Source organism: Fringilla coelebs (assembly GCF_963513975.1).
Source record: "Fringilla coelebs genome assembly, chromosome: 2".
Classification (NCBI taxonomy): domain Eukaryota; kingdom Metazoa; phylum Chordata; class Aves; order Passeriformes; family Fringillidae; genus Fringilla; species Fringilla coelebs.
Window position 1 is genome coordinate 12,042,451 of NC_140029.1, and position 13,007 is coordinate 12,055,457.

Genomic DNA, 13,007 nt, shown 5'->3' on the forward strand with positions numbered 1-13,007 from the left:
GACTTACCGAGTTCTCTAAGAAAGGGAGCAAGGAAAGTAGATTCTTGCAAAATTCATGCATGCACAAAGTTAAATTAGAGATCTGGTGGTCACAGAAGAGAGAAGACTTACATGTTTTCAGTCTTGGAGCTACTGTTTGTGTGGAAGAGAAAATAAGGACTAAGCATCAGCATGTACTTAATAGGTGTCAGTCAAATAAATATTGGTTTTAAAGTAATTTGAGCTTTAAAAATTTTTATTTTCAGTATTCATCAAGTAATTTGATTATTTAGAGCAAGCTGTTGGATTTCAGTGTTTTTTGGGTTAAGCTCTTGCTCTGGGTTCAAAGGTCTTTGAACCAGAGTATATGACTACTAGCTGGTATATTGTTGAGATTCAACTTCTTAAGAAGTTAATTTCTCATCTCAGAAAATTCAAGAAAATGTGACAAATGCCAGACTAAGCAGAACATCTGGTAATTCACATCTGCATCTTTTTAAGAAGCAATGACAAGAGTTTAGAAAAATGGCTGCAAATTAAGTTCTATTCAAGTAATTGGAGGTACCCAACAATATGTTTAAATAAATTGGTCAGACTATCTTGATTTATGGTTTCTTTCTAAGCTTAGACAGACTTTGCATGCTACCAAGCTGAATTTAGGGAAGATATCACTGCTTTGATATAAATTGAGATGCCACAAGTACTTCAGCAGCACAGTGAGATCCTGGTTTGCTCACTTTTACAAACAATCTAAAAAAAGCACAGGAATGTCAGCAAAATGCAGACACTGCTCCTGCTTATTCTTTGCTTCCTGAAGTCAACAGGAACCTTCATGAGAGTGGGGAGTGTCAATCCCAGGGATGTGGAGCTCCCTCTGGGAGGTAAAGTAGACAAAGTGGGTCTGGGAGATTTGATTTGCAGGAGATTTTCCATCTCCCCATAATTATCTCGGTTGGAGATAGCTGTGGCCATTAGGCAGGCTGGGATGATGGGATGTGAGTGGTGAGGAGAAACAGGAAGGTTCTTAGAGGCTTCTGGCATGATGTTTCACTTCAGAAATGTTGATGTAAAACAAAAGTGTTGGAAGGAAAATGTCCATGTCAGGCTATGCAGGAACCCCCCTGGCAGGGGGTTTAGGTGGCACTTCTGATAGAAGTGGAAGGTTGTTTTCTTGGTTTTCCTAAAATTTGATTTATTTTTCTTAAAGAAAATTATTACAGTTGTATCACCTGTGTTTTCCAACTATTCCTTCTCTGTTGAGCCTTCATTAATTTTAAAATTAATGAATTATTAAATGCATCTTTTACAGAGATCTAGTTAAAAGGCGTTACTGTATTTTTTTCCAGTGACAGCCATAATTAACAACATTCTTTCTCTTTTATTTTGCAAGTCGTACAAATTCCTGGGGAAAAATAACTATTGACTATTAATTCATAGGAAGCTAAAATTCATGCTTGCATCAGAGGGAATCTCACAAGCTGACCACCCCTACACTCTACCCTTTCATGGAGAAAAAATACATATTTACCCCTTTTGTGTAGAAGAATACTGGCATGCCGGCGTCCGTTCCCATTCTCCACGTAGCAGGAATAATTTCCTAGGTCTGCCTCTTCAACCGAGTCGAGAATCAATGAGATGGAAACCTCCTGTTCCCCAAGATGCTCCTTGAGAACCCTGAGGAAAAAACAACCATTGCTGCCGTTCTGCTTGTACCACAGCGAAGCTTTAGATAATCATGACATAACAATGCTACTTACGACTCACAACTCTCTGGCTTCAAATTTGGTTATGGTTTGATGCAATCTTAATTTAATTATAACATGCCCTTTTCTTCCTCACTTCTAATGAGGAGGTTTGGCTTTGTAAATGTTAATGAGAGCTGCAGCTCATTGTCTTTTTAAAGAAGAATGATATGCGCATGGGTAATGTATCATTGCACACTTCGATGGAGACTGATTCATGAAGTTGTGGAATGGTAGAAGAGAGAAAACTGAAAGCAGTTGTTCTGGGGTTTTACACTCACACCAGGAGTCTAGGCCAAACACAATATTTGTCCTTTTTCTGAGGCTCTTCAGCAATGTGTTCATGCCATGGTATAATTTCTTGAATGCATTATAAAATGTTATAATGTTTTATCAAACAGTAGGAAGAACTGGTACACCAGGTGCTGCCAGCTCATAGAGATTATAAATTAAAGGCTTTCTGTGTAAGACTCCACCTGTCTTCCCATTACTTACTTCCACTCTTAACAAGACCATCAGTGGTTTCAGGAACTCAGGAAAGCAAATGACAAATGATTGCAGGCCTGACAAATAAAATGGGAATGAGCTTTTCTGCTCCTCCCTCCACAAAACAAGAAAACTGTAAGAGGTTTCTTGTCACTTTTTTTTGTCAGTCATCAGCTAGCTCAGTCACTGGATGAAGGACTTGGGAAAGTTTTAAACACAAAATATAGCTGATCTTATTGTCACATGCCATTTAGTGTACTAATCTTGACTTTTGTAGAATAAACTTGAAGTTCACTGGGGTGAAACACACTTCCTTCTTGCCTGTGTCTGGGGATGATGACCTTGAAAGTCTCTGCGGTCTACTTGATTTTGCTAATTGTGATTATATTGTGCATAATTTCTTTTTCTTGGGTTCTGTTCCTCTATGTCTCATTTTCATTACAATTATTATTAATAATATATGTTTACTATTATAATTAGTATTATTGCTGCCATTATAATCCCTTATTTTATCTTGATTATTAAACTGCTTTTATCTCAACCCACAAGTTCTATTCTGGTAATTCTCCCCACCTAGAGGGAGATAACAGGGGACTGAGTGAGTGGCTGTGAGGAACTTGCTGCCTGAGGTTAAACCATGCCATGCACACTAAGATTTGCCTAAATTTCTGAGTTTTAATTTCTGTGATACATGGAAACAGTGACATTCACACATACAGAGTTATAAATGAATAAGGAATCTCTTCAGATCCTTCATATTGATAGCAAATACTTCATATTGAATAGGATTTAGTATGCTATGTCAAGCATGTAATTCTCAATATGAATCCACATTTGTCCTTAATTTCTAAATGAGGCAGCACTTTTAGGAGCAGTAGAAGTATATGGCATGAATTGCCAGATCCTCTCCAAAACAAGTGTTTCAGCAGATATAAGCAGCCCACATAACAGGATGCTTGGCTCTCACAAGCCAGATAACATCCCAGAAAACTCAGGTTTTTTTCATGAAGAAATCAAAACATTCCAAAAGGGAAGTCAAACTTCACCATTTATTTAAGGTTTCATATTTGAAAATACTTTTTTGAGCTGATTTTCTGAATATATTTATTTTTCTTTATTTCATCTTAATAAGTGTCCTCGTGATTGTTTCTGTAGATTGTCACATTTTGAAAAAGTCACTAGGTAAATTCCAGCTGGTCAACACTACAGCTCTTTTTGGGTAGCTATTCTGCTTTTGCAAGTCTCTAACCTCTGACTGGGCTGAGGAGGGCATTTTTCTGTTCTCTATTGGTAAAGTCAAAAAGCAAATGGATGATGTTGCAAAAAAAAAAAAAGATCAGACCCAATATGCACCTTGGTTAGTCCGTGATAAGGAGTATAAAATTAACTATCAAAAAATAGGGAGAAAAAAAAGAAAAAAACCTTTTTCTTTTACCTAATGTCACTCTCCCAGACTCGATTATCGTCCAAATCTTCAATAAACTTCTCCCCTTTCATCCAGTAGATTAAAGGACTGACATCTCCACTGTATCCAAAGAAAGCTCTGCAGGTTAGATTAGCAGAACCACCTGTTGCAAAAAATGTAAGAAAATATGTTTATTTCAAAATTTTAAATCAGTTGCTTTTTAAAAACCAAAATATTCAGAGAGCTCCTCAATTTCCAGCTGCTGTTGAAAGTTTCCAAGAGTATTGGTTTGTCTTGGCACAATGCATTTTCTGAAAATAAATACAATAAAAATGAAATTAAATTATATGTGAAAACAGGATTAATTTTTTTCAATACATTTTCTGTTTGGCAAGGATATCAGAGATTATGTCTTTTCAAAAGGAGCTAACTTCACAATTTTTTTTTCTCTGTAAAAGATAAAAGTTAGGTAAAATAGACGTGTTAGTTCAGCCTTCCAAGGGTTTCTGCAAAGAGGCCGGTATATTCCTGCAGAGTTCCATTCCCAAGGGATATCTGGTAGAAAGATGTGTGCTCATTGCTATACTTTAGCAGGAAAGTTTGAAGTATTGACACCTGAAAAAAGCTCCTGTGAACTAATTCTGAACATTATAAGCCACTAGAATGGGAAGAACCATTAGCAGAGCATGCAGCAGGGAGCAGAAATTTCAAATATATGCACAGCGTTACTTATTTAATCATTATAATGAGGATTTAAAAAAACTAATATGCCTTGACTTTGTTTATTTTGATATGGAGCCTTACATTGTGCTTGTACCACTTGGCTTTGGGCTTTATCTCAAGCACATGCAGGGATTGAAATGGCAACTTGCACAGTTTTTGTGTGCTGGCAAGGCTGGACAAAGCAAGAGGACAGACACAGCTGAAGATCTCCCGTTAGCTGCTGCAAAGAGATTTGCCTCAACATGCACCAACTCTCCTCAAGTGCCACGTGCATTCCTTTAGGGGATAATTACACAGTAACTTAAGGAAGTGTTGGGATTTAAGTGGTCTTTCCCCCTCCTGAAGAGAGTGTTTCCATGGAGTTTATATTACTGCTGAGACCAAGTTCATATTTTATTGACACTTTCGGTTTTTAATTTTTGGACTTTAAGGCCAACAGACCACAGCTCCTGGACAAAAAATAAGAGAAAAGCATTCTTAGCACTACTACATCTGTACCAAGATGCCATAAGCCCATCTGGGTTCAATTAATTTCCTCAAAAATAGACTGTTCTGGGTCAGGACCTGGTCTTAAACATACAACATTAATATTTGAATTTCATGTTTACTTTTTAGCATGAAAACAAATGCAGGATTCAGTGTAACAAGAGGACAAGTAATTATTAAATAAATGCCTTATAAATGACTAATAAATACACATTTCTAAGACGATAAATGTCTTATAAATGACTGGCTTGAACTCTCACATCCATGCCATGAAAGGTACAGAATCAAATGTTTTTGTTCCAAACGTGCAACATCTAGGCAAATACCATTTCTGCTACTTTCACAATCTGTTTTTGGAACTTTAGGGTCTCATTTTCTTTTAGTCATTTCAGTTGCTACCATACCTTTTGCAAGCAATGCTTGCTAAGGAGACAGGAGTATTCCAGTACTTGAAACTAGGATGGAGAGAAGGGTCTCCTTCATAATCAAAAAGTATGAAATGGAATCTCTGAATAATGCAAAATTTTAATAATCTCACTTATTCTAGAGCAAAGTTGCCAAATATAAGATAACTCTCTTCAGGAGGAGGGCAAAACCTCTCTGTCTAAAGACAAGCATAGCTCCTGTTTTCACACCCCAGGGAGCCATGGTCAGGACACCTCTCTGGAAATTCAATTTCTCAATCTTTTCATGGTTCAAGCAGTACAATTTGGAATCACTGGGAGAAAAAACTTTTGCAGTCTTGAAGCCTTTTGAAGGCTGAATGAGATGAGCATGGGGACATCACTTAATGTGGGCCAAGTGCATGAAAACCTGTAGTGGAACACAATCAATTTCTTGGTTCCTTGCCATGCAAACGTGGTTTCTTATAGCAGTTGCATTGCAGATATATACCAAGGGGAGGGTGGGGGTGGGTGGAGTTGTTTGCTTTTGGTTTTGGGGTTTACTTTGGTTTTGGTTTTGCATCATAATTATGATGCTTGAACTCATGGAAATGTAAAACCTTAAAGGATTTTGAAAGTCTTGGCCACAGTGGAATCTGTGCAGCCTTGAAAGGGAAGAAGATACCTGCACATAAAGCCAAAGGAGGCTCCTGTGATAATTGGACAACCTCTGTGGCATTATCCACCAGACACAGAGTGCTACCTAATGCATCACTGCCACTTCTTGGGCTTTTTCCAGGGCTTTCCTACCAAGACAAGGCTTGGTTGAAACTTTATAGCTTTTAAGAGTTGGCAAGATCACAGCTAGAGAGGCAATAACTTCTGGCCAATTTATCCATGATTCACAGAGATTAGACACCACAGGTGCTGAACCATCAAAGCTCTCCAGGCTCCTGCAGCTAACAGGTACCTCTGAGAGATGATTTTTGCTCTGACTGGGCTTCTGAGCCTTTTATAGATGAATATTATGAGCATAGATTTGTTTTTTAAAAATAAACACCTTCTGATAAGGGCAAAACTTACCAAAAAAAAAAAAAAAAAGAGAGTTTTTAAGATTAAGATTGTTTTCTTTATTAAATTATTAAAGACCTCTTCCCCCTGAATAACACATGCAAAAATACCTTTAAGTGTAGAATCTGAAGTCTCCACTCAACATGAAATAGTTGCAAGTGAGAAATAAATTAGGAAGAATGTAATGCCACTTAGTAGTACTCTGTTGATTGCAGTTACTCAGGGAAGGCCATTAGCATGCTGGGGCTTCAGCTATAAATTACCTGCACTGTCTATCTTGACCAATCTTCACAATAAGCCAGTGGGATGTTCATTAGCTGGTCATCAAGGAAGATTCAGTGACCAGCTAATGACCAACTGTGACCATTAATAAGGGGCTCTGTTACTCCAGGACTCACGGCTCTCTGCAGAAGGCACAGAGCTCCCTTGGAGAAGCAGAGAGGCTTCCAGCTGCAGGCACATGTAAATAAAACCTGACTGCAGGGCCATGCTAGGAATGGACACAGTATTTTGGGAGCACATCTTGGATCTTGGCATCCACTCCAGAGCTGCTGTCATGAGAGTGAGTGAGGGAGTGCAGCAGGAGGGGCTGGTGCTGTAGGAGGGGCTGTGTTTATCCCTGGAAGTTCAGCTTTGGAGTGAGCGGACGCGATCTCTGTTGTGGCACCAAGCATGTTCTGCACGGACAATCTGCTTTTAAAAGTCTGCAGATTTGTAGAAAACATGAAATGTATAATAAATACAAGAGCTGCTTTGCTTCATCTTTAAGCTGAGGTATAAACAACCTGTCAATCAATTAAAGGAAATCCCTCTCAGTTAACCTTAGTCAACTGTTTCTCTCCATGTGTTTTCTGCACTGAGAAAAACTAGAGGAGAGATCTGAAAGTCATACAAGTTTCATGAAAGGATATATAATGCTTTCTATGCCATCAGTTTAAATTTTTCTGTAAATGCTGGATTACTACAGTTTTACAGCCTGTTTTTGAAGGATTTTAATTTCGTGTTTTAAATTTACTAAATGTTTTCAATTAAATTACTAGGGAAATTCATGTCTTTCTGTTCTCTTTGCTGTAGGATGTAAATTCAAGTTGCATCATGGGTAAACTGCTTGGTTTTGTTTTGGGCTTGTTTGTTGTGGTTTTTTTTTTGTTTTGATTCGTATTTTTTAATGGACCCTGGAAAAATCCAAAGGCATCAGAATAGAATTATTATGTGAAATTTACAGTGTTGCTATTTTTATTGGCATCCTCTCAAAACAACAAACAGAAAAATCAAAACAACTTAAAGAAAGCATAAAGAGAAAAATAGCACTCAGTATAATTATAAATTTTTAAACTGTGAAATAATACAATAAAGACATGCAAGAGAACACAGAAGCAAATTAATCTGCATTTTTCTTCATCACCTTTTTTTTTTCCTGATGAATATGCTTTTAAAGTATTAAGTTTGTTTTTGTAAAAATTGGAATGCATAGCACTACATGCTCCTGCTTCTCCCTGTGATAAAGTCACACACGTCTCAGGCCAACTGGGTTCTAATTTAATTAGTAAAAAGCTCTTTGCCATCCAAACTCAGACCCGTTTTTGTTGCACAGTACGCTTCCAAGTAGAGCAGAATGCAAGAAGGGACCACAACAAGGTGTTCTTCCTTGAAACCAGCAAATATCTCGAGTAGAAGAATACAGATTTTGCGTTCATTTTCACAAATTATCAACATTTGGAGCCCTTTGCAAACTACTGCTGGGGAGCCTATGCCCAGCAGAGGGCACTGTCTAACTTCCAAACATTATTAAAAAAAAAAAAGGGAATTCCTAGTGAACAACTTCTCATTTAAAACACCAGTCTGCAAAGAACGTGCTAGCTGTAATTAGAAAATAGCGAATATTTTGTGATTGCTGAAGTGCCATCTTGTGTGGTCAGTTGAGATTCGACTCACACTTCTGCTCGTACCAGTTACCACACAGCACGAGAGCACCTTCCTCACCTTTGATTTGACAGAGTCTTCAGTGAAGGGAAACCATTTTTTTGTTGGCAACAACTGTAATAATAAAAAATGCTCTGCAACCTCTTTTCAGAAGATTTCTCAAAAACATATTATAGAAGTGTTTGAGAGCCATGTTCAACATCTAGGAATATTGAGGGCCAAAAGACTGAAAATGTTAAGTGCACTGAAATGTGGGACTTTCTTTTACTGTACAATGTAAGCCATTTATACAACTTATGTACAGGAAATACCTAGGCAGTATCTACACACCTACAAGTATGCCATTTATTTGTAATGTTAACGTCTCAAAATGAAATTATAAAAGGTCAAGACAGATGCAATCAAAATGTCGCACACAGGAATTAAATACTATTCTTTCCATTCATGTTTGAGAAAAAAATACTGCCAAAATATCAGTCTTCCAAGAGTAGGGCTGTGAAAGCTGGTCCCTTCCTAGGTGGGACAGATCAGCCCTGACAGAAACAAGTCAATGACCCACTTGTTTTGCCAATGTCTTCTGACAAGGCCAGCAGGCAGGTAAGTAGAAGCTGCTCTCATTTTCAGAGAAGTCTTGTGTCCTAAAACAATTCAACATGATTTGAAAGCCTTCATGCAAATATGATTAAGGAAAAAAAAAAAAAAAAGAGAGAAATAGAGTACCGTATAGTTTTCAGCTGTGTGACTTGATCAAATGATCATCTACCCTTGACCTGTAAGGATCCTCTTAGAAGAGGGTGAACTGCAGAGATTCCTCTGGGCTCCTTCCTTGCCTGCACAAAGCACCACCGACTGCTATCTGCCCTCCAGTTTCCATACACATTCTTGCATCTTGGTGCCTTGTATTCCCTTAACATAATGCAAATGTCCTGCTGCATGTTTCCCATAGTGAGTTAGGAAAAATTGAACAACCAACCAACCAACCAAAATAAAACCAAGCTAAAACAAATATTATTTTCTGAAATATAAGTGTAACCTGGGAATTGCAATATTCTAATCTCAGCACTGAGTAGTACTTTTTTTGTGTTTTTGGCAATTCATCAATACAGTTGTGAAGATACAATGTGCAAATGCTGTCTGTTTTGAATTCAGTATATGTAAGTTTGAGAGGGTTCGACATCATCATTATCATGTGCTATCATGCAAGCATCATACAAAGTGCTGAATGTGATTACACAGCTATATTTCTTCATTAATAGGCCTGTCCCTATTTTGCTGTGCTACAGAGTAGAATTTTGATTGCATTGGAATCTAAATCACATTTTGAATATGTCCTTCAGGCCACAATGGTGTAAACATAGAGTGCACACTACATTCCTCCACAATAAAAAATACATCAGGAGTAGGTGCTCAACAAGACCAGAGACTGTAGTTTTTGAACTTCTACAGAATTTGTAAATATCACTGTTTAAGGAAGAGGTTAAATAAATCCCTTCTTTCAATTTCTGAGGGTTTTTTTTTGGTTGTTGTTGTTGTTGTTGGTTTTTAATTGGAAATAAAACCCAAAAACCTAATTCTTGTTCTTTAGATTTTTCTTTGTGTTTTTTTTTTAACTAAGCAGATAGTCCTGGTTCACCATAGAGCTGAAGTAATTCACCTGTTCACAGTTACCCATTACCACATGAAAAGCCCTTTGCCTTCCAGGGCTTCCATCTGCTGAATTCCAACTCAGCAGCAGGACCCCTGAAGGAGGTGTCTGTATGTTCCTGCTGATCAGCCCTGAGATCCTGGAGCCTGCAGCACTTTAGAAGGTGCTGAACTCAAACATATACAGTGAGATCTAAGATTAACCTGTGCCTACAAAAATTTTGTAGTGGGTTTCTTCATAGCTTGTGAAGGAAAAGAAACCCAAATCCTTTCTGCTTTGAATGGGCTCTTTAGCAGCAGGACTGTCAGAGAGAGTCAGTGAAGACAGCACCCACCAGAGCAGACTGCAGAAAACAAAGTGATGTATGTGACTCGGGGCTCAAAATGTCCAGAACATCTCTCAGGTGTGTAGATTGTCAAACTTGCCCTCATTTCACGAGAGGTAACAAAACCTCTGAACCAATAATCTTGATTTTCCTAACAGTAGGCCTCTCCTCTTGATAGATGGTAATGTCAGGCTGATAAATTAGCTGTTCAGCAAGTATTTTTCACTCCTTCCTCTTCAGAAGTAGAGGCTGGAGTGGAAGATGACTATACAAGCATAAAGCAAGTATTGATAAAGAAAAGAAAAGCCACTGCAATTGTTTTACAAGCTTGACATAACTTTTACTCTAGAAATTCCTTTTTTTTTTTGAAAATGCATTTATAAACACTTTTTTACTGTGCCCTCTCTGTGAGATCTAAAGATAATTTGTTTTTTAAAAGCTAAGCTGTTTTTAGAAAAAAGTCACAAAAAATATCCTAGGTAACAAAATATCTCTAATTGAAAAAAAAAGGAGAAAGAGGTAGCTCTAAATGTCAAACTTCACATGTTTGTTACCACTTAGAGACTTGTATCTTGGGAGCTTTAAATCTGTTCATACCATGCACAGCTTAGCATTGTTCAGTGTTTTGTTTCTGGATTCTCTTTAAACCACACTGCATTTGATCATGGTGGTATTTTCATTCTAATGATGTTACATGGTAAAAAACCCAACCTTTGTGCTGACAGCCCAAAGTTCCCATTGCACAAAGGAGTCCAAAAGGGTTCCCATGAGGGACCTTGTGGTTCCTTCCTATGCCTGGAGAGGTTCCCCAAGTCCCATACCCGGGGCTGCCACTGACCTCCAGAAAGCCCTTGTGTCTTTAGCTTTGTGAAGTCCTGCTCTGAGTCATATTTTTAAGCAAGAGAGGTTTCTTGCTTAAGGTCTTCATGTTTTGGAGAGTTAAAAAAAAACAAAACAAAACCAAAAATTTCAATGTGTGTCCCTCTGGTAAAGAATATTTACTGGCAAGAAATGCAGTAGGACATATAGGCTCCTGCAGTTCCATTGGTGACTCTGGGCCTCAAGAAACTACAAAGCTAGAATAATTTCTAGTTAGAAAAGACAGTTTCACACCATTACAGCTCTCACTACATATTTCTCCATTCCAAGCAGAATCCAGAGGCAAAGCAGCAGCAGGCTCAAAGAGGGACTTCAGTGGCTCTCTTGGTCAGAACACAGCTATTGCTGGACTTGTTTTGCTGAGGAGCAACTCGAATAACACACAGCAGCACAGCTCCCTTTCTGCTTTATTTTGCTTGCGAAAACTGTAGATACAGTTGCCTTTTATTTAATTTTATTTTTTTTAACCTGAACACTGTTTTTCCAGCCGATAAAAGCATTCAAATGTCTTGCTGTGGAGTTTTTTTTTATAAATTCTATTTTCCTCTTCTTTCTGAACAGACTATAGTGGGTTTGCTTAGGCCTCTGGTGGGTGCTAGTCCGTGTCAAAAAACTCAGCTCATAAATCATCACAAGCAGTGCTTTCTCCCAGCCTCCTTCTCAGGTGCACTGCACAATATGTTCTGTACAAAGAAGAGCAGATGATGTTCTGGATTCTAGATAGTGATAAATGACAGACTTACTTCCCAGACTTTGCAAGCAACTTAATGTCCAATCACACTTAAATGTAAATAGCAACAATCTTAAGGAACAGCCTTATCAATTCAGGCTAAATACAAATTCAACTTCTTGTGGTTCCTTCATCTCCTCCTAACCATCCTGTTGACGTCTTTGGACACAGAATTTAATGGATAGCATTAGAAAATATATTTTACTGGAATGTCTTACAATAGCTGCTCTTTAAGTGCTTTGGAGAAAGAGACTGCAGTGTTTGTATCATCATTAGGTAATTTGAGTGCATACATCAAATTCTTGACTTTGGAGTCATGCATATGGTACTAAATAATAAATTGTGGGCTTATTTTCCATTGGTCAGCCTGGCTATTCTTTTCCTCTCTCTGTCCTTTCTTCACAAGCAAGGAGTAGGACTGATAAGGATGCAGGGGATTATTTGGGTGAGGAGGTATTCTGAAAAAGTGCTGTAGAGATGGGCTGCATATTGAAGATACAAAAAAAAATTAAAAATATTAGAGCCTTTGAAAGTAGCATGTACAGTGTCACCTACACCTGGGCTCTTATTAAGGAAACTGGGACTCCAACTTGCAAACAGCAAATAATTAAACACTCTGTCTTCCTCTGGTGATCTTTCTCTTCAGCACACACTGTGAACATCACCAGTTCTAAGATTTTCATTAATTAATCTGTTCTGTCAGATCAGATCATATGATGGAAAATGTCATTTGGAAAAGATCCAGACTAGTTTGGCAAACATTTGAATGGGAAAAATTCCTGCTCCCATGAAGCAGTGTGGCACAGCAGGATAAATACAATTGAAATAAACCACATCTATTATGTAAATCAAAATACTTCAGTTTGGTTCTAAAATATGTGACACCACTACTCTGTTCAAATTTTCACCAGGAAAGCCATTAAGAACCGCTGAAAATTGGAGCCCTGATGAAATGAGCCTACTGATTACTAATAAAACAGATAAATAAAATCAGCACCAACTTTCAGTGTACTGCAGTAAAGCCTCTGATGGTAGAAAGGGATTTTATGTTTATTCATACTGGGTTTTCCTGCTTGAAGAAAAGAATGAAAAAGAGTGAGATATATGATATATATATATATATATATATATATATATAGTTTAAATGTGCTTCTGCTTTAAATCAAGAAGGTGTAATGCAATGGACAGAGAAAATACTAATTCTTAGCATAACTTTAGAAACAAATTGCC

At 37.7% G+C, this 13,007-nt stretch overlaps 1 protein-coding gene across 1 annotated transcript in view; it reads right to left on the reverse strand.

Moving 5' to 3' along the window:
- The window catches only part of IL1RAPL1 (interleukin 1 receptor accessory protein like 1), a gene marked incomplete at its 3' end in the record, with an annotated part of 579,463 nt that overhangs the window by 22,069 nt on the left and 544,387 nt on the right, over positions 1–13,007 (reverse strand). The window contains exons 6-7 of the mRNA XM_084226567.1: positions 3,643–3,775; positions 1,508–1,653 (exon numbers count right to left, since the gene is read on the reverse strand). Of these exons, the coding sequence (XP_084082693.1) occupies positions 1,508–1,653; positions 3,643–3,775 (279 nt within the window). The remainder of the gene's footprint in view (positions 1–1,507; positions 1,654–3,642; positions 3,776–13,007) is intronic.